At 35.9% G+C, this 23,667-nt stretch overlaps 1 protein-coding gene across 1 annotated transcript; it reads left to right on the top strand.

Annotated features, from left to right (window-relative positions):
* The first annotated feature begins 13,957 nt into the window (after nt 1–13,957).
* Nucleotides 13,958–23,664, top strand: pnoca (prepronociceptin a). Its single transcript, XM_056768250.1, has 3 exons — nt 13,958–14,021; nt 19,367–19,512; nt 22,313–23,664. The coding sequence occupies exons 2-3, from the start codon at nt 19,387–19,389 to the stop codon at nt 22,901–22,903; spliced, it is 717 nt and encodes a 238-aa protein (XP_056624228.1). The 5' UTR covers nt 13,958–14,021; nt 19,367–19,386; the 3' UTR covers nt 22,904–23,664.
* Nucleotides 23,665–23,667: the final 3 nt, after the last annotated feature.

Below are 23,667 nucleotides of genomic sequence, written 5' to 3'. Positions count from 1 at the left end.
TTCTGGGATGGACAGATTTAGTTATGTCTTGCCAAACATCTCAAAATGTATGTGTTGTGGGCTAAAAAGTCAAACGTGTGAATTTAAGAGATATACCTGTATGTCATCAGTTGTTTGTGAAAATGGTATTTTCAAGTTTTAAATAAGGACGTTTGCAAAAAGGCTATTCCTAGAGGCACAATTCTTTTCGAGAAGTGTATTTCAAGGCCGTCTCCCACACAACGGTTATGACGTTTCAGTCTCCGAGTCCCCAGACTGCTGCCATCTGTAGAGCCAGCAGAAATGTTTTTGACCCCAATTAGCTCTCCTGTCTCTCTCCAGCACCTCAATGACTGTCTACTCAACCTCACACAGACAGGTCCTTGCTTTAACACAGCGTCTGTGAAACAACGCTAGTTAGCAAACAGGCATTTTACTCTTCCACAAAATCAAGCATCATCATTGAATAGCAAATATCTGATATGTGAGACTAATAAAATAAGTGTGAAACAATGTGCACTACCTAAAGCTATTTTGAGATATCACCTGTCTCACATGGTGCTTCTACTTACTGGTTTAAAAAATGTTGCTCACATTCAGAGTGGCATCTGTGAAACTGAAGCTAAATTGCATTAACCTTATTTTTTCATTTTTTTATTTGATAAGCATAGTAAGTTTATATTGCTTTGTATCTTTCCCTCTTGAGTTTGATGGCAACACCCCGACCCTCACCAGCTGTCCATCATTACTGTGTTTACTAAGGCAGTTAATAGACTGGCTCCTGGATCAGAGGTCAACAGCTTACGTGAATATTATCTTAATAGTGTTTCCAAGTTCCAAGACGTTCTCCCTAAACAGAAATAAAGATAAATGGCTGACTAGAAAAAAGTTCTTGCCCATTTAAAATTTGGATATGTGTCTGGTAAATGTTGATTTTGGAGTATTTCTTTTTGGTAGCCTTTCTTAAAGGGATAGTTTCCCAAAATGATGAATTCTGACATCATATACTCACCCTCTTGTCATTTTAAACCTGTATGACTTCTGCACAACATAAAAGATGTTTTGAAGAAAACCATTGGTTCCCCTTCACTTGCACAGGTTTTGTGTCCATACAATAGAAGTTAATGGGGACCGATGGCTTTTGGTTACCGACATTCTTCAAAATATCTTCTTTTGTGATTCTCTTTGTTAAAGAGAAAGATCACCTAAAAAACGTTTTAGATATTTATTCTCTCATTTTTTTAAATGGATATGCTAGCTTTTCCCCTCTTGCAATAAATGAATCTCTCTGGTAAATATTGCTTTTTAAAAAAAATTTCTACTTTACATTGTATTCTGTTTTCTGACTTAAATTTAAGCTGTTACACTTTGGTTACAAAACATAAGAAAGCATATTCGAGGATTAATAACCTTTTCATGTTTTGAGTGAACTGTCTCTTTAAATAAATTTCCTCAAGTGTGTAGCACCTAACGTGGGAAACCGCATTAAATTAACAATCATTTTTTATCCTATGCACACGTTACAAGCTACTGGTTTCGTAAAGAACTGATGTTCAGCTTTAGTTGATTTTCCCAAACCCATTTGCTTCCACTGGCCTCACAGAGCGCTTATTTTCTCACGGAGTGCTTATTTCCTGTTCGGGCGTATTCACCTCATAGCCCACGTCTCGCAGCCAGCAGCACAAAGGTAAATGCATAAAAATGCTTTCAGGTCCATCAGCTGCTGAGGTCAGTCGATTGGGAATATTTATCACAGGGGTGATTTCTATCTTTAGAAAGCCTATCAACACGTCAGAGTGTTGAGGACAAGCACCCACAGAGCCCTGTCATCAGAAGACGTCCCTGTCTCCCGGCCAGGACGGCAAGAGAACCGGTCCGTACATTCAGCTCACTGAGCTGATGATTGCCTCAGCGAGAGCAAGGTCCGCTCTACATCTCAAATGTCAAATTCAATCAAGAGGAACAAGTTAAAACAAAGCTTTTTGTCTACTTTTGCTAAGATACACTTGGCCAAGTGTATCTTGGTGCAGATACACTTAAGAATTACCTTTTTTTTTGATGCAGATACACTTAAGAAAGTGTGAAGTTAGGTCTGTTTGCATCATAGATACACTTACAATTGAGATGCTTTATAACTTAATGATCATTCCTTATGATGTTTCACCTAAAACTCATTTGAATAATAAAAATTATTGTTGACATACACTAGGATTACTTAGCGATGAGTTTATGAGAAACACATGAGATATTACAGAGGTCTCATTTCTGATTTTTCATTTTTATATGAGGAGGTATTTCGACTAGCCATTGCAGTGATTTCCATTGTTATTGCTCATCTCATCATATTTTACCTTTAGGCATAACAATAACCAATTACGCTTCTATTACCGTTTCTGTGACATTAGATGTCGCAAACAGTATGACATACTGCTCATAAAGATAAAAGCCATTAAGGATTAGCCACCTGAAAAATGGCTCGCAATAAAACCAAGATAGTCTTCAATATCATTGGAAAATGTATACAGCGTTCGTTGAGGGAATAATGGTGATGAAGAATCAATGGGTCCTTATTCTTCTAAGAGGTTCACGGAGAGGATTTATAGTACGGGAGGATTCGCTAAGCCATTCATTTCCATTCCAATATGGAAACATGCAATGGCATCCGAGTTAGTAAAAGAAAATTACTTACGTAATGTGATGCATTTCAGTATGAAAAATTGATTTTATACATTATTAATTGATTAGATTGTCAAAAGCAATTTGTGTTTGTAGAGGTCGGGTTAAAAAAAGGTGAGGCTGTTGAATATTTTTCATGCAACAGAAATGTGTATTAAGGAAATAAATGTTTAAACTTAAAGGTTCAGTGTATGAAACTTAGAAGCATCTAGCAAAGAGGTTGTGAATTGCAACGGAAGGCTCCTCCACTCCTCCCTTTCGAAGCACAAAGGCAGTAGAAAGAGGACTAAGATGTTGTCACGTTTTTACTTGCCGAAGGAGATATTTTATGAAAAAATCTGTGTAGAGCGGTTTCTCTGTTAATGTCTTTACTGTAGAAACAACATGTTGAATTCCATGCCAGGGGACCCATGGTGTATATAGATAGAAATGCTTCATTCAATAAAAACACAACACTTCATTATGTAAGGTCTTTATACACCTCTGAAGACATGGTTATGTGTATTAAACTGCATTTCTGTCTAAAGATCCTTAAAAAAAAGAACACAATGGACCTTTGAAAACTTGTCTTTTCTAGAGAATTGTCTTTTTTGTCTTTTTCCTCCATTTTCCAAAATTCCCTCTAAATAGTCCTTCTGGGAGGCATTATCAGAAGGCGAATAAATTATAGCCACGTTGGCCCACAAGATTTATTAACGCACACACAGGCTAATTATCAATTATACCCAAGACTAATGGAGCTTTCTTCTCATTTGAATTCATTCCCAGATGAAACGCTGATTTGTACCTCCTTTCCGCCTGACGCAGCAGCACAGTTAGCAGGGAACATCTGCATTTTACGCGAAGAAAAAAGTAATTAAGAAACTTTTTGGAGATAAGCTTGAAAGCCTTTTTCATTTTAAGATTCTGTAGTGGCACAGCAAACTGATTAAGAGATCCTTTTCATGAAGGAGTTGGTTGTTGTTAATAAGGGAGTCCCAATCTAAAAGGCCTGCTGTGATGCGTGATTCTGAACCGTCTTAAAGGGATACTCACCCATAAATGAAAATTCTGTCATCATTTACTCTCCTTCGAGTTCGAGAAGAACACCAAGAAAGATATTTGGAAGAATGCTTGTAACCAAACAGTTATTGGACCCCATTGTTACCTTAGTAGGAACATGTATTTGTTTTTCAACAAAAAAAGATATATTTTGAAGAATGTCGGACAGCAAACAGTTCTGGGGCACTTTTGAAAACCAATGTAATTTTTACTACTATGGTAGTCAATGGGGTCCAAGAACTGTTCGGTTACAAGCATTCTTCCAAATATATTTCTCTGTGTTCAACCAAACAAAGACAGTTATACAGGTTTGGAACAGCTAGAGAGTGAGTAGTCTCACGTAGCCAGATCTTATCGCCGCTTTCTTTGGCGAGATCCACGCAAGAGGCCATATGACTGACAGGTAAAGCAACCAATCACGTTTCGTTTTGTGTCTTGTTTAGAGGAGTGGAAATGTTCCTGCAAATTCAGGAACGTGTCAAAAGTTAACAACAACCATATGATTATAAGTTTATGCTGAACTAAAGCACATTGTCAAGAAAACACAGACATCAGTTTCACTCCCCGCATGTCCGGCATCTTTGAGTGCAGGAACAGCTCCATATATCCGTTTCAAATGATCTCCAAATCCAGCGTTATATCCACCGTTTAAATAACATTCATCACACAAATGCAGTGAACAAACAAACACCTGAACTTTGCGAACGTCTGCTCTCTCTCTCTCCTGTACACAAGTGAAAGTGACGTCTGCTCATGCTCCTTCTCCTGCTACCCGTGCTGCCGCGTGCTTTTCCGGGAGAATTGTCAAATAAAGGACTAAAAAAAATTGTTACGAAACAGTTATATATGTTCGACGAAACCTGTACGATCGCTGGGGGAGTGTATCGAGCACAGAAATACTAAGTAATACGCCCAACTAGTTTATTAACAAGTTGACCGTGTTAAGCATGAGAAGATAGCACGTTTAACATTGTAAAGAAGTCAGAATGCACGACACATCGTTGCTGCACCCCTTTAAAGAACGCGACACACACGTCTCCGGGAAATCCTGTGATATTCAACCAATCAGATGACGACTTCCAACGTGCTGAAGTGTTTCCAGAAAGTGTGCCTTATGCATCAGACGTCCAGCTGAGGGTCTGTGGGCGTGACGTTTGAGGCTGAGACTAGCGAGTGAGTAACTCATGACAGCATTTTTATTTTTGGGTGAACTTTCCCTTTAAAAACCTGACTATGTGTGAAAGTGTTGAACTCAACACTTGTCTACACCGTGTGTCACGTCAAGAGTTACAACCCGCAAATGTGTGCTACATCAGAATGTGTCCATTAACTTAATGGACAATTCGTTGCGTAAAAAAGAGTGACAAAAAATAGATGTTGGATGCGTTAGAGGGAAATGAGGGGGATGGGACAGTGACCTTTGGGCTTTTTATTGGAATCAGATGACACACTCGGGCAGCTCTTCAATGAATAGCATCTCTAGTGCTGTTTCCTTGAGAGTGTTGCCCTTTTCGTCCGCTCCTCAGCACAGCTGAAAACGAAACTCTGCCGAACACGCAGGCGACCTATCGAGTTCACGATGCTATGTCGCAGCATCACAATTTAAGTTTCCTCATCACACTGTGACGTTGACCTGAAGTCCAACGGTTGTGATTTCCTCAAAGCTTAACTTCCATTTCACAGAAAGAAGGAATTATTTTCATGCCTTTTCAAGCATTGAAAAGTGACGCTTGTATGATGCGTTTCATTACGACAAGCCACGTCTCCAAGAGAAAGTCCCCCCAACGCAATTAACAACAGTCTTATCATTGTTATTGTCCCATTTGAGGATTCTAATGTTCATTGGCTCTTTAAGAAGAAGAGTCTCTCAGCAGTTAATTATTTCATCATCTTCAACGTCCGCGCGCTCCTCATACGCACGGGTCGCAGTCCCACAATTCCTCGCTCCATTGCTCTCACAGCGATTGCTTTTTCAGAAATTAGACCTAAATTGCTCTCTGCTTTCCGGCCAGATAACACTCAACAAGCTCCTATCCAACGCGGAGGATTTCTTGCATCGCCCTAAAAAAGAAAGACGGGGTTTGTCACGTTGAGTTATCAAGAGCGCACAGAGAAAATTTCACAGATGACCAACCAGCATTAAAAACAGCTTTTGGTCCTTCGTGGTAAAAAAACTCTTAAGGGATTATGAATTTCTTGTTACATTTCTTTGGCTGAATTGGAATCCCTGTTGTCACCCTGTTTCTAATTATAACTTATTAGTTTAGTCTAATATAAATAATACAAGCAAACTTAAAAGCAGCATAACTGACTGAAACCAATGACCGAGTGCTTCAAATGTCACAGTTGTTTTATGTCATGTATCAAAAAACTTTGTTAGTGTTTCAGTTATTACATAGATTTTGACTCAGGCAACGCAAACTTGCAACGTGATAAACCCACATGACAAAATGCAGGCCTACTTACGTTGTAATATTGTCATCACTTTCTGTACTCATATACATGTGTACAAGAAACAGAAGGTCGGAAATCAGATATACTTTGCAGTTTTCAGTAAGCAGATTTGCATATTCATTCATTTTGCAGACACTTTAATCCAAAGTGAATTACAAATGAAGGAGGATTCAGCATTTTGCCTTAGGGGCCAACAACATGCACAGTTTACAAGTACGAGATGCTCAGTCAAATGACTTCTATATCTTACATATACATTACATTTATGCATTTGGCAGACACTTTTATACAAAGCGACTTACATTGCATTGTTGTATGCATTTGAAGAGTTGGGTTCCAAAATGAGATTTGTTTTTCTTCAAAAATCTTGTTTTTTAATATGTTATCACGTTTTCATTGTGTTAGTTAGCTGTATTTTTTGTTATCATGGATTCAATCAAAATAAACCAACTGCAGTTCGATTGATATTAATTGGAATGCACAATAACAAAACATGATTTTTGAAAATGTATTATCTTATTGTCTATTTGTTATCTCATATTGGAACCAAATTCTTGATTTGCTTCTTGCTATGTGCAATCGTCTGGGATCGAACCCATGAACTTTGCATTGCTAGCGACATGCTCTAACCATTGTACCTTATACTTTCTTATACTGCATATACAGCCACAGAAAAAATAAGAGACTATTCCAAATTTTCATTTAATGAGCATTTCTAGACATATTGTGGTCATTCCAGTGCAGTGTCTGTTGAATTTCAACAAAATCAAACCTCAGAAGTGAAAATGTCATCCAACATGTGAAAGACTGACAGTATGCAAGACATAAAAATTGAGGTTATCACATAAAACTTTTAAACTTTTCCTAAATACCCGTGCAAACAAAAAAATAAACATGAACTTGCTTTCTTGTAGTATTAGAGGTCTGAGAAAAAAACAGATATTTTCAGATATTTTGACCTGTTTCCCCAGGTTTCATTTTCTACAAATAAATGCAAATATAAACTATATTTTTAGTTGAAATTTATAAAAAATGTATTTAATAGTTCACAAAATGAAAGAAAAAGTATAATTTTATATAATCACATAAATAGTAAATTCAGAAAAACTAAAAATAATTTTGAAATGGACTCTTAATTTTTTCCATGGAATGAGGTACATCCTTTCAGAAAATCAGACTGAAGTCCCCGTCTTTAAAAAAAAAAAACAGCTGCCAATGTTTTGGTTAATTATGGAGTCAAAAAAAGATAAAATGCTTCTTATTTTTCCCCAAACATACTGGATCCACAAGAGTTCAAGAGTCAATGAATTCCTTCTGAAGTTCCCTGATTGGATCGCAGTGGTGAACACCTGCAGAAATACAGATAAGCTACTTATCTTCAGAACGCTCCAAACCCACTGTTTCCTTCTCTTTTCACAACGGATTACAGGAAAACAGTCATGAAAAAGTATAATTGCTGTCTTAATTACATCATCACTTTCATAGCTTGTGAAAGTGTTTTCACATTATTAAATGCAAATCTAAATCATCAGATGAATGCACTCATATATTCATGTTGAAACAAACTGACGATTGAACTGATTTTATTCAGGAATTAGACCAGAAAAAGGAAATGTTTTATGATTTTTTCAAATTGATTTAGTGTTTCCAACAAAGTGTGCCCCTTCTGAGTGTGTCTCGACTATTTCTCCTCAGGGTAATCTCAAATGAGCCGCGAGTCCTAATGACTATTTAATTAGCGGCTAAAATGACTGAAATAATGAAGAGATTTTTCTTGACCGTCAAAACGGAGAAACGACTGGTCCACAGATCTACAGATGGAAACAGGGTCTAACCAAACATCAAGTTCTCTTCACTGGTCCGACTGCATCTGTTATGGCTCTTGCACAAGCAGAATGTTGAAACTCATTGAGGGAGAATCACAGACATTTGGCAGAAAAATGTGTGCGATTCATTTTCAAGAAGACTTTGTTTAGCGGTGAGTATGACTTCCTTTGAAAATGTGTCATTTGTTTACAATGGCTTGTTGTGATGTCATATGATGAATAAAATGTGATCAGCTGGTAACTCTGCAAATGTGACAATTGTACACTCATTGTTCGTTATGTGTTACAGATACAACTGCATTGACAGATTTAAAATCTTATGTCCTTTCATTCCTATTATATGATATTTTACCATTTTGTTAGAAAAAGCATTAATCCTATTTATTCTGCACCCTTTGCAACCTCATGGCAACAAGCTAACAACTATTTAGAGCACTTTAGGAACCACGGCAACACCTTGGCAACCACTCAAAGCTTCCTATCCTGACAGTTTGCAAGGAGATGTGCAAATGACATTGAGAAACACACCTTACTTCTCCTTCACAAAATATAAAATATAGTGTTAATAATTGCATTCAGAGTTTTTATCTCTTGATGACACATTTATGTATTTATTGCACAAATATAACTTATTTGTCAATTTAATAAATCAAGGCCATGTAGTATCCAAATTCACTGTAAATCCATCTGTTACTTAATCAGTGAAGAAATAATTTGTAAGTAATGTATTCACGTGGAGATTTACTGTAATGAATCATAATGCCTGCTGGTAGCAGCCTGTTTACTGCAGATCACAAGTCGACCATTGTTAGCTTTCCGTCTGGCATCTGACTTAGTGCACATGCTGCTGCTGCTGCTCTGGTCTCTCTCTCTCTCTCTCTCTCTCTCTCTCTCTCTGTTTAATTCTGTATCAGTGTATAATGTTTGATTTAATCAGATCATTCAAGGTATGCAGCTATTCAGTCCCATTTCTCAAATGTTGTTGAGGATGAGCATAATCATGTGTTTATCTATTTTAGTCTTGAAGTCCAAATATGAAAATTCTGTCATCATTTGCTCACCCTCAGATTGTTCCAAACCTCTATACATTTCTTTGTTCTGCTAAACACAAAGGAAGATTTTTGGAAGAATGTCAGTAAACGAGCAGAACTCACCCCCTATTTACTGCCATTGTATTGAAAATAAATACTACGGAAGTCAATGGGGGGACGAGATCTGCCTTAACAATATTTCTAATTTGTTGACTTCATAAGGATGTTGTAAATGCCCTTTGGCGATGATTCACTACATAAACATCAAGAGATGAAGTTTCCAATTAAATTTCAACATGGATCTTGTACTCTTTGATTGACAACCGCTCAAAAATCATTTTACTCTTTTTCGGCTCGCCCTTGGCGATAGAAATTGATATGACGTTGTTGTACTTGAGCTATGCTAAGTGACAAGGACTTTCTAACTTTCACATTTTTGCATCCTATAAATAGATGGTCTAGACAACCATCAAAGTGAAATGGATTCCAGAAATAAAATCATCTAAAAATGATAGCCACATTCAGGGTTAATATTAAGAGAGAAAAAAATATATGATGTAAGATTTCTACTTTAAATGTGTTTGCATCAACAGATGTGAATACGTGAATTAATGAAAAAAACAACTGAACACAAAAAATAAACGAAAGTAAATGTGTTTAAAAGTGAAAAACATTTATGCTTAAGAGTATCCTTGAGAAATTTGCAATTCATATCAGAAAAAATAAACATCATTCACAGAAATCGTGACTTAAATGTTTCAAAAAGCTTGTGAGCATAAGTCATTTATCATTGTGTGAATATATCTTACTCTGGCTCGGTATCCTCACATCTCTATCTGAATCTGGGATTTCTGGATTGATTGCATTCATTGCCGTGATGCATTTTTATTTATGACACTGACTTCAGTCGACCCAGTTTAAGATTGTTTTCTTCATAATCAGTCGGGTGATACCATGCTTAAAACAAAGGAATACCAAAATTGTACTTTTGATATCTATTTGTCAGTCAACAGAGAGGTATTATTGAGTCCTTGGACACAAATCTGTAACATCATTACATAAACGACAATCCTAGCACATCATTTATCAACAATGTTGTGTTGTTGTGATGATATCAATTATCAATCCACGGACATAAGCACATTGCTATATTTTGCAGTACGGATATAATACACCAATTTTATATTTTAATAACTGAATTGTGTGGTCTATTTTGGTTGCTTTAAGCACTGAAATCCTTAAATATTTGAAATACTGTAAAGCTTTATTGCAACCATCTATTTGAAATACATTTCAAAAGCATAGTACAGGATGTAGGAATTATAGTATTATATTGTAGGAAATGAGAAAACAGAGATGAGATCTCTTTAATATCTCAAATGTTTATCATATCACTGAGATGCAAACTCTTGTGTCTTAGATATTTTAAGAAACAGACAGAGAATCTCACAAATGTGTCCATAAGAGTATTGGAAGAGATCCTAGATCTTTAAGGGGCAGTTCACTTAAAAATAAATATTTTAATTTACTCACCCTCAAGTTGTTCCAAATATGTATAAATGTATTTGTTCTGATGAAAACAGAGAAAGATATTTGGAAAATGTAACTTGCAACCAAACCACCATTTGCTACCATAGATCACAAATTACCATTGTAGTCAAAAGTGCCCAAGGTCTGTTTGCTTTCCTACATTCTTCAAAATATCTTCTTTTGTGTTCTTTTAGTTTTTTTCCCCAATTTAAGCTGTCACACCATTGAATACATGTATGGTAAATTAGTCAAATTTACTGACTATTTGGACCCCTTCCTTTCTTTTCTTAACGTTTATCAAATAATTGATATCCATTACCAAATTACGCTTACATAGGGTTTAGCACAGCACTGGCTTCATTTCATTTCATTTCCCCTCATCTTTAATTTTAAACAATATGATCAACAACCAATGCAAAGAAACAATTCTGCCCATTGCTGCATCCCCAGAACATCGGCCAAAATGCTTTTTGCTCTCACAGCATGAATCTCTTCTTTGGTCCATTAACTCAGCATGATGGCACATTGCGGCCAGATCAACCAACAGATCTCATCCTGTAACATACTTATCAGATCTCTACCTCCACACCACCCAGCTGAGCACTACAATGATAAACCATCATGGCCAGAAGCAATTCTTAGCATCACAAGATGAAAATCTCAGTAAGAGGATGCTTTACCGTGACCATAATCAAAGGTTCTCTATATACCCACTCGAACACAAACACATGACTTTTTAACTCAGTTTATAAAATCCGACTGAGGACGACACAGCCGGCCGAACCAATTTTCTGGTCTCTTCACCTGTGAGCAGCGTGTTGGCCGCTTCTCATTTGGCTGTTTGGGACTTGCTAGACAAGACTGGGTTTCAATTCACAAGCTGCTGACTTGTTAGAAAAAGCAATCCCAACACTTTCAAGTCCTTACTTTGTGTTTTGGATTTTTGTGTTAGCACCATGAAATAGTTTTATTTTAAAACTGCCATTCACGGCGAGAGTATGCAAAGGAGTTTTCTCTATTTGTCAGACGTGTTTATGGCTATTCCAGGTCATTTTGGGACGTGTCCTGAGCTCAGTGAGTTTCTCACCTCATAATGTAACCGTGTGCACTCATATTTAAAAATGTCTCTAGTGATTAATGACATGGGTAATGCAACAGTTGATGCGATTGAACCGGACATATAGTGAAACATATTTCTTATACTTTCTTTCTGTGTTTTTTTTGGCCAATTGGACAACAAGTATTACTTTACATATAGTTGCTGTCCTTTCAAAACCCTGTATGTCCAAATTCGCTGTTTTTCAGAAAATTGTAAGAACACTGTGCTTTTTAAATAATGAAATACTGTGTTGTCTAAGATAACAAGCACTTTTAATTACTTTTTATTAGTAACTTCGATTTTTGCAAAACCCAGTGACAAGCATAAGGGGCGACAAACAATAATGATTTATGGCAAAACATTTAAACAAAATATGGAGATACAAGGTTTCAGAAGGTCAGCAGCGATAAGAAATGAATTAATGTCGACTTAAGAAAGCTTATACTATTATAAGCGTAGTTTTTATAAAGGGTTTTTCAAAGCAATGCCATGAAATAATAATTTTATTGACCCTGAAACTTTTGGTTATAGCTTCTCAAAGACATACACAATTGTTTCTTACATTTACTGATTAAAGAATGGCATATTCACTTGTATATTTCCAATCATAATGCTTGGGTTTGCTCTGCTGTACTGCAGTTTTTAAATGTGAATATCATTCCTGTTTCCTTTATGAAGTAAATACAGAGTTTTGATATACTCATGCTTTGTTAGCTAAAGGTAAACAGTCATGTTGTGCAAAGGAAGTCATTACTAATTTAAAGCAAACACATCTTGACAGAATGAAGTGTTGACTGTGCACATTTCATATGGTTTACCTGAAGAACAGGTGAGTTTTTCTCAAACATGGTTTACTTGATAAACGCATGTGCAAAAACTAAGTGTTATATGATTTGCTTGCCTGTCACTGTTCTGTTGGATTCAACAGTACTTGAGCAGATTTGACATTTAAAAGATACAGATACAGGACATCAGCACCATATTATTAAGTATTTAGTCAATTTAGTTAGGTATAAAATTGACTGAATAATCAGCTTATATGCAATGTTTGTTCTAGATAGTTTTGATCTTGTACACATGCCGGTTTACAGTAAAGATCAGGATTTTATACACGGGGTCCATTCAAAGGAAATTACAATCTCAAATAATTAATCGCAGTTAATCGCAATGTAATATCGCAGTTGTCAGTAGTAGGAAAACATTGAGACATGTGGTTTTCGAATATTTTTCCTATGGAAAAGACCCAAGCACTCTCATGCGTGTCTGTTCTAATCAATAATGTGAAAAATTGCAGTTCTTACCTTATATTGATTTATATAATAATCTTACCTTAAGAATTAATTGGTGTAAACTGTACTTAAGTTGATTCATTCATACTGAAAAAAAAATGTTCATCTAAACTGGTTAATATAAAATTGACATGAGATCATAGTCTGCATCAAAAGTTAATTTCTTGTCAACTCTGCTCAAACCAAACAATCTGAACAAAGACATCTACATTAATTGTATACCTCTATATTCTAACTATATGCCAAGTTTATGTATTGGGGCACTTAAATAAAAAACAATAACTCTTATTTGATCTCCTGCAATATGAAAGAGAACAACCTCTGAGCAATAACTTAGCACTTCGAGATTTTCTTTCAAATGTAATGTATTTATAATTAAAATGTATTCTGTATGTCTTCATATTTGTCAAATTTCCATTTTCAGCTTCAAATTTCTTGTTAAAAGTGTATATGGGTAGTTGACAACCGTAAATGTGTCGTTTGGTGTGACAGCAAAACCGTAGAAAAAACTAACAATGAGGAGAAATCGTTCTTATACAAGTTTCCATTATAAATGTAGTTAAGATAATATATTATTAACAGTTTTTCTTTGTTTGCTGTCAAACCATAGTTCTTTATGGAACAATGAAAAAACTTCATTAGATATTCAAAAGAGATTGTTCATTTTATTACGGAACATCTACATTTTTTCGAATAGCTCTCAAAGCATTCAGAATTTAACATCCCTTTTACAGTATATAGGAGAATGAAGTATTAACAGACAGAACACAGACTAATAAATAAGTATGTGAGGATCCTGACAATCTAGTTAGTTCTGAGACCGTGTAACGCTTGACGTGGAAGATAGACCTGACGTCCATGTTGACACATCAAGATGTGTCCTCCTGTCCCCATACGTAAGACTCTCTCTCCTCTCTCTCTCACTCACTTGTAAAAAGGGGGGTAAGGGGTTGGACCACCGGGAGGGGTGTGTCTCTATAAGAAGACTGAGCAACAGCATCCTTTTAGGAAACAAACAGAAGCGGACGAAAGGAGAATAATACTGCCCTCAGTTACAGCAGATCTGAACAGGACGGGTACCCAATCCATAGCACAGGTAAGCTACAAATAAAACATTTGACCACTTTGCAAAAGTCTGTTTAGTGATTGTTTGTGATGTATAGTGCGAAATTTGCAGTAAGAGTTTTGAAGTATTTAGTCTGTTTTTAAAGGAATGATTTTTAGAATTTAGAATCAGCTTAATTCATACCTTATTTTTCTATGTAAAATAACTCTAAAGAACTATATGAAACTATTATGTGCACTTGCAGCTTTTTTATTTGCAATACTTCCGACAAAATGGATGAAATCATAGTTAACCGAATGCATGATACTTTTTACATTATCCCGACTGATTTATAGGACTGTAACAAATGAGAAGTATAAGAAAGAGTTGTTTGCCGGTGACGTTGTTATACATCCTCTGGAACCCATTTATGTGAATGACAGGGGCATATTTTTCACTTTGTGCTCATAATTGTATCATTGATTGATACATTAGAGATCAATGCACCTCTTCACAGGGTATAATACAGGACGCTACACACACACACCAATCACTTCAGGGAGATATTTACTGTACTCTTTGTACAATTAATGTTCTGCTGTAAATATGAAGGGAAATATCGACTGTATTGTGATACATTCTTTTAAGGGAGCTGACTCCAGCTGCACAAAACGCCCCGCACCTGCTCTGTTCATGGGCCATTAACATGCAATTTTCTATTATCTGTGGCCGGTGCCTTTAGATTAGATCTGCTAGAGTTAGTTTGGATTTAGTCCTTAGGTTGAAAAGTGACGAAAGAAAAAGATGAAGGTCCTTATAAATTAGACTTTAAAGACTGTGGACTTTTTACGTTTAGTCATTTAGCAGACACTTCTTTCCAAAGCAACTTACAAACGAGGTAAACAATAGAAGCAATTGGAACAACAATAAGTACAAGTGCAGTTAAACTGGTCTCATATAGCCTACGTACATGAGAGGGATTTCTTCCCTTTTTTGGCTGGCACTACAAGACGTCGTTTGTTTGCAGAGCGTAGGAATCTGGCGGGTGAAGATATGGGGGTGCCGAACCAACGGTGGTCTTGTAGGCCTTTGAATTTGATGCGAGTGACTAAAGGGAACCAATGTTAATAAATAAAGAGAGGAGTGATGTGTGCTCTATTTGGTTTATTGAAGACCACTCTTGCCGCTGCATTCTGGATCATCTGTAGAGGTTTGAGTTCGCAAGCTGGGAGTAATAGTCCAGTCTGGACACGCAATAGTCCAGTCCGGACACGACAAGAGCCTGGACTTGCGTAGCATGCTCAGAGAGGAAGGTCTAATTTTCCTAATGTTGTAGAGGATGAATCTTCAAGACCGGGTGGTGACTGCAACATGAACTGTGAAGTATAGCCGATCATCGATTACCACTCCCAGGTTTCTGGCCGATCTGGAAGGTGTGATGGTCGATTAGCCTAGTTTAATGGAGAGATTTCCCCTGCGTTATTCAAAAAGTTACTTTCAGATGGTGCATCATGATGGCTCATTTCATTTACTTTCATCTGTAACCATCATATTATGCGCATATACAGAAATATATATATATATATTCTTTTTTTCTTACTCTTCTTACAAATAATTTAGTAACACTTTACAATAAGGTTTGTTAACATTAGTAAATGCAACTAATCTGAGCTAACAATGTGGAATAGTTTTCAGCACCACCAATCTCTGGTGGTTAATGTCAATACAATTATTCATATTAGTATATTGTGCATTAAAATATGTTAACAATCACATCGTTTGTTTTAAAAATAAAGAGCAAATACTGAAATCAAGATCAACTAAAACGAATAAATGCTGTAGAAATTGTTCATTGATACACATACAAGTGTCACCAATAAAAAAAGTTAGGAAAAATGTTAAATTATTGGGAATTATGCGGTTATGTGAACTTTAGGAAAAGTCATATTTCTCAAAAACTAAAATTATTGCACAATTTCACTGTGCTTTGGTGTATTTCTTGAATGTTCCTGGTATATTTGACTGCAAAATACAGAGCATAATCATAATTAACTGAAAATATGTATGAAAATGACAACAGAGCTTGTCAATACCCTGAACTAGTATACGTGATCTTCAACATGTTTGAAGAGCAATGTAGGAAATAGACTTACACTTTGAAAACGTATTTTGTAATATGTTTTAGAGTGAACCAAGCAGGAATATGAACCATTTCTTGTGTTTATTTGTTAAAGGTGCAATGGTCCGCATGTTCAAACATGTGATGTACAGAAAGGACAGACTGCGGAAAAAACAAAGCTTTGTGTGAAGTGCATTGCGGTATAGCAGCGTGACATGACTCGATGATTTATTCTTCATTCCTCTAATATAAGGCAGAATACAGGTGTCAAAGGCCATAATAAGAGTGCAAACTTTTATCTGATAAATAACCAGGATCATCAGTACATGCAATTTGCATTATAAAGTAGTTTGACTTACATATTGCTCCTATTTTTACAGGCTTTAGTTTTTACACTAAAACGTGTATTAGATGCTGTATAATGAAATCGATTGGTAATCTGGAAAGTCTGGTCAAGGATCCATCGTGAAGATTGTTTAATGATATTTCATTAAGGAGTTTTTGCCCTTAACTTCACTTTAAAAAGTAAATTCAACAGATGAAGCGAGGAAGCTGGCATTACAAGCATGCAAACAGCCTCAAGCTTCGGATTAAATGATCTATATTTATGTTATGGGCATCAATGCAAAGCTCATCCACATCTGAAATGTTTAGATTCTTCTATATCTGCTGATTATTGCTTATGAATGAGAATATTTAAAATAGTAACGGTTATTTAGAGCCTTATTGGAGACATTTCACGCTTAAATTGTGCTTGTGTTACTGTTTTGTAGGTGTGTGTGTGTGTGTGTATTACTGCACAAATGTTTGTCTTTGACCTTCAAGGCATGTAGTGATATTTAGCGGCCCTGCTGAGGATCGAACAAGTTTTTACTTTAAATCTTACTAGATTTCAGAGACAGACACTAAATATTTATCTGAAAATTCACTTTTGTGCTTTCATAGAGCCAAGACTAAATAATCTGTGCATTTCACACAATTACATAGCTCATAAGGAACTGTAAGAGAAACATCTGAGACATAATTCATAATTTATACAAGAATGAAGCATAACTCCCCATTAGGTTTCCTGAGCCATGACAGAGCAATGTCTCTGCAATAATCTTCTTCTGGCCAGCGTTGTTCCATCACTGGTTCAAGTAATTGCATTGATGTCTACTATAGTCAATAATAATGGGGCTTTAACACATCAACGGTAGGATACCTAAGGCAATTTAAAACCGCATTGATAATAATAGTCATTGATTTCTCCTTTCTTTGATCCAATAGCTTATACGTGATAGAAATCAACATCACCATCCAAAGCAGGCTCAACTGTAAACATCATATAGATTTTTTATTCTCCCCAAAAAAACTGCTTCCCATGCTTAAAAAGTTATAGGATCAATCTTCCACCTTGAGCACTAAACGACTTTTATTGTCTATTAAACAAATAGTCAATCTAAACATAACATGTAAATATCACGAACAACATTATCTAATAACCCAACAACAAGCAGCTGTCACTTTAAGAAAAAATGTATAACTTAAATCACATTGATTTAAACCTACACAACAAGTGATGACTAAAAACTTAAAAAACATTAAACAATGGATTCCTATGTTTATTTTAAGTAAATGAAGACCTGCCAAACTGCTGCCCGACCAAAATGGGTCGTAATCACACAATGTAAAGTGCATAGCCTATATATTTATAATTATATATAAGCACCCTTGCAGCAATTTTTCAACGGTTTCCATCTGCAGTTGCACAATTTGTGATGTAATTAGAAGCAGCAGCGTTGTGCCTCTCTTCAAGTATAAATCCCCTCTGGTGTTTAGCTTTTGATTGAGAAATGATCTGTGCATCACCAGCTCCATTTAACATTGGTGTTTAATTGAGTTTGTTTCAAACCAACCATGTTAAAAACATGTCAAAAATGATGGAGAATATGTACAACAGTCACTGGTGGTATAGACAGAAAATGAAGTGGAACTTGGTGTTTGTCATTTACCATTGTACCCTAATAACATCATAATATTTACTAAAGAGATAATAATATAAAACATATAAAAAACAGACAAAATAAACTGTACATTGAATGTATACGGGCTCAATAAAAGCTTAATTGTTATATCAAATCTGGGAACAAAAATCCGTGTAAGAAATCTGTAAAAACAAACAATTTTAGTCCTTTAGACAAACTCCATAACATGTATTAAACCTAAAATACTTCTATACACATTGAAACCTTAACATGTTGCACGTCACTAAACTTAAAGAAAATGTAACAGACCTTACAAAATAAAGCACACTATTTGTGTATAAAAGAGTTTTCCAAACTGCACAATTTTCCTCCAACTTACTCTGCAAATTATTAGTTTGCATATTTACGCATACGTGCATAGTGCAAGGTCAAGTGTCTATCTTCAAGTCTTTTGCATCCCGCATAAACTTGTGAAAACAGGCCCTAAACTACACAAAAGACTTGCAATGCAGTGCAAATGCTAAAGAATTCCAGATATGTAGAAACGTATAAAGCAATATCAATAAACAAACTAAGCTGAAAGATAAAGAACCGATAAAGAAGCAACCAATTTTCTCTAGGACAATGCCGTCTCTACCCACCATCCATTTAGGTGCATCATCTTGCAGTGAAGCAGCCAAAATCAATATCCAGTCCTTTCACTCTGCGTAAAGTTGTGTGTAATTTACTCGCACACGTATAATTATGTGCTTCCCCTCTCGGTATTGCGTACAGTCGGTGAATTCAATAAAACTCGCTCGAGAGGTGGTAATCGATTCTCCGTGACTTACACCTTTGCTTTTGTTCCTGGTGACATCTTCAATACAAGCGCAATGCAGGTGAAATTGATTTACCTCCAAGTTGCTTTTGAACCATCTAAACAACCTTTGCTTTATACATCTGGCAAAGAAAATGCAGTGCAAGGATTTTATTTAAGCGTGTCTATACTTCTTGCGTTGAAGTTGTTTAGTGGTTTGTGAACTAATGTGCTTAACCGGTGTGCATCACACCGGCTTAAATCTTTCTCCCCGTCACCATTACGCTCTCATTACACCACGAGTGCTAATTCTAGCTTCAATTACTGCAGATGATGGGTTTTACTAATGAAGTCCTTTAGATGCCAAGTCTATCTCGTAGTTGTTGAAGAGCACTTTAAACGTAGTTAAAGTTGAACTACAAACAAATATCATACTGGCCGGGTGTTTTATTCCAGGAGTTTTTAATCGGTTGTCTCTCTCTCTCACACCTTCTTCTATTTATCATCTGCGCAGACCGCACTTCAACACACTTCATGATGAAGACCCCACTGTGGACACTACTGTTGCTCGGACTGTGTAACCCAGCGTGGTGTGACTGCCAGAAGGACTGCCACTTCTGCAGCCAAATGCTGCCTAAAGAATACGCCTTCAACAATCTGGTAATTCCTTCCAAAGATCGGTCATACCTCAAAGTGTTCACCCAAAAAACGACAATTCTGTCATCATTTATTCACTTATTTTGTTATTACAAACCTGTATGACTTTCTTTCTTCTGGAGAACTCAAAAGAAGATATTTTGAAGAATCTGAAAACAAAATAACATTGGCGCCCATTGACATTGGTTTTGTGTCATACAATAGAAGCAGATGGGTAACAGCGGTTTATATTGACATTCTAAAAGTAAAAAGTAAGTCATAAAGGTTTGAAATGACAACAGGATGAGTAAATGATGAAAGAATTTTTCATTTTTGGGTGAACCATCCCATGATATTTGATCTATTTTAGTTTCTCAAGCATGACCAGCTGTGAGATTACATGGAACACATGACGACTTTTGGCCGAGTTTCGTGCCTCTCCAACATTTCTTCTGAGCTTTGCTTTTCCCTCATGTTTAGACAAGCAATATTATTTTTAATATCTGTATCATTTGTCCGTATAAACATTTTGACAATTAAAACAATTAATTATTTATATGGATCCTTCAAATATATATATATTTTTTGATAATATAAAACCTGAAGTTGGCAATTCAATAGAGCATAACTGAGAACTTTAGCCCACAAACATAAGCCTACAGAGGCAAATAAAATCCTTTTCAAATATTTTCTACATTTTCAAGGGATGAATTGTAATATTCATGTCATCTTTCTCCTACAGAAAACAAATGATATTATGAAGAATGTTGGCTTCACAACAATATTGACTGCCATTAGAATGGACACTAAATCAGACTTTTCTCAAAATATATATTTTCTTTTACAAAAGATCAGGTTTGAATGACAATGGTGGGAAAATAATGAACAAATATTATGTTTATCAGACCTTAATTCCTTACGCTTCATCTCATGTATCTTTACGTATCAGTCCTATATCTTCTTTCAATTCCTTATTAGCCGACATAATTAATCATAATAGTGGAATGTGTTACTGCAATTTAGTTGATTATAGCTCAGAGGAGAGGAGGTCGTCCGCTCTGTTATTCATGTCAACACGATGCATTTGAGGGGGCAGAAGTGCTAATTTGGTTAAAGATGGCCCTTTGACTCAAAACAGCTGCAGTGATTCGGTTATCTTGTCATGTAATTAAGTAGAAACACAAAAAACATCATCTGGCAAGGCTTCTCGAAGAAATTGATGGACCAGCGGTGCTCTCCGTAGCGTTAAATGGGCTCTCCCCGGGGTGTTTTTTTATCTTCTTTCAGCATGAATAACCAGAGATCTCCACAACTCCCCCTTTCTGATGACTAAGAAATTCCCCTGAAACCTGACTTTTAATTTGCATTGTCTAATTGATTCTGCTGAATTACAGAATGCAGATAGCCCTCTCTTCCCATTTTAATGTGCAAGTGATGAGATATTTGCTCCTGACTGTTGCTTTAAGGGTCATTCCTGTTATTGTGTACAAGTATCTAAAGTCTCCAAGTCAAAAATAATAATATATTACAAATACTTATTTATTTTTATGCAATATAAACTTGAAGGATTTCCGTAAAGTGGTTTCTAAAGTGATGTTTCTTGTACCGGAGACAGTTTGAGTCTACACATATCAAAGTCTGTATTATTTATTATTCATGCAAGTGACGAAAGCTCTCGTAATTCTCACACAGGTGCGCTAACTCGACGACACGGTTTGTCTTCAAACCGCGATTTACTGACTCTTAACGCAAGTTAATTTTAAAGAGCTGTTTAAAACATTGCTATCGACTCACATGCACAAAATGGGACAATAAATCTTTAGCAAAAATCTTCATTTGTAACGTTATCGTAAATGCTAAACGTACGATGCACGTTCACGACACAAGTTACACCTGTCAAGATAACAGGTCAGATATAATAATAAGAGCTAATATTCTATATTAAAAGTCCTTTAAATTATATTATTTAATAGATTTGTGTAATTTGGTCAATCAGGTGGGAATGTTTAAAAGTGACAAAAATACATCACCGAGTCCCTAAATTCAATACTTACTGAAGTTTACGCTGTTCTTCAACCAAGTCAAATGACGTCACTTCCTTAACGGTGACACATTATGGAACAGGCTTTGTGATATTAATACAGACGAAACGGGATGGATGTTTTATCAAATAAAAATAATATTTTATTTATAGAATAATAATCTGTTTATACAAATATATAATGTAAGACAATTAATACATTTTTTTTAATATCTCTAAATAAATTGGCACTTAAAAAGGCATGTTAAATAAAATCTGTTCACACCAAAGTAGTCAAATGATTTACTCTGTTCTTCCACCAAGAAAAATGACGTCACTTCCTTAACGGTGACACATTATGGAACAGGTTTTGTGATATTTATACAGACGAAACGGGATGGATGTTTTATCAAATAAAAATAATATTTTATTTATAGAATAATAATCTGTTTATACAAATATATAATGTAAGACAATTAATGCAATTTTTTTAATATCTCTTAATAAATTGACACTTAAAAAGGTGTGTTAAATAAAATCTGTTCACACCAAAGTAGTCAAATGATTTCAAATCATCAAATGATGATATGATTTCCAACGTTATTCAGATAAAAAATGAAAGAATTGTTGAAACCAAACTGTTTCCTCTGTTCTAATGACAGATTCACACTACACGTTTTCTCAATAATAATGCTAATAATAATAATAATAATTTATCTTAAATATAAATTAAATGTTACTTAAAGTTTTCAACTTTTCAGCCTTTGTGTTGCTGCATTAACACAACGTATAATGTCGTTCTAGGTGTGTTTGGTGGAGTGTCATGGTAACCTTTCTCCAGGCGACACTTGGGAGTTGTGTCGCAGGACCATTGTGGAGCAGAATCCAAAAGCCTCCCTGCCCGTAAGCGCCATGCTAAAAAGGGCAGAAGAGGAAGCGGACGCCTCTCTGCCTCTCAACCAGGACGATGGCCAATATTCTGAAACCCTCCAGAGGTTTGACCATGTAACTCGGGCTGTGGGAGCACAGGACCAAGATCAAGACCAAAACGTGCAGCTGAGTAAAAAATACAAGTTCCAACAAGCACAGGCCACACAGGAATCTGAGGAAGAGCAAGATGAAGACAGCGAGATGGGAGGAGATGAAGAACAGGCCATCCACCTGATCAAACGCTTTGGAGGCTTCCTCAAAAACAAGTATGGCTACAGGAAGTTCATTGATCCTGGCAGGTCTTTGCAGAAGAGGTATGGGGGCTTCATAGGGGTCCGCAAATCTGCCCGCAAGTGGAACAACCAGAAGCGCTTCAGCGAGTTCCTCAAGCAGTACATGGGCATGAACACCCGAGCTAGCGAGTTAAATGAGATATCTGATGATTACACCCAAGAGAAAAAATAAGCTTTGATCTTTGAAGGCCAAGAAACTTATCCACCAAACCATCAATTGTTATGCTTCACAGTTAGTCATAAAATATCTATCTCCCTCTATCAACACACAAAAAATTCATAGTGCAACAAGGTTAGATGCGCATTTACTTCTGATCTGATTTGTCATCAGGACTTATAAGTGATTTTAGCTTAAAGCTTAAGGAAAATTATAAGGTGAGAGATTCAATTCCTTCTTATCCAAATCATCTATAAATTGCTTTGATATTGTATATGGTTCACCCCTTTAGTTCAATTATTGTACAAAGATCATTTGAAACCCTCAAGAGGTCCAAATCCATTTTCCCAATACAACACTGCCATCTACCGGCCAAAGGGAATTTCAATAATGAAAACCTAATTTGTACTGTGGTGGGATGATGATACAACATGCAAAGCTTTAGGAATTAAGGAAGACCAATCTGTATTTACAGTCTCCAGCAAAATAAATAAAGCCAGATTTCCCATAATCCATTTTACGGCTGTGATATGCCCATACAAACACTGCAAATTCTGTCACACAGAGTTTTCTTCTTTCTCAAAGAATGGAAAACAGCATTTTTTTTTTTTACTGACAAAGTTGATTTGTGTCTGTGCATATGAAAAAAAACTGTGTTTAGGCAAACATTGCTAAATCATGCTTTTCCCTTTATTCCAATGATATAAATCATGATGTTCAATATATGAACTGTATATAGCTACATTGAACGATCAATAAAATTGTTTACTATTTTCTGT

This window comes from Triplophysa dalaica, chromosome 15, assembly GCF_015846415.1.
Source record: "Triplophysa dalaica isolate WHDGS20190420 chromosome 15, ASM1584641v1, whole genome shotgun sequence".
Classification (NCBI taxonomy): domain Eukaryota; kingdom Metazoa; phylum Chordata; class Actinopteri; order Cypriniformes; family Nemacheilidae; genus Triplophysa; species Triplophysa dalaica.
This window is presented reverse-complemented; position numbering and strand designations above follow the sequence as displayed.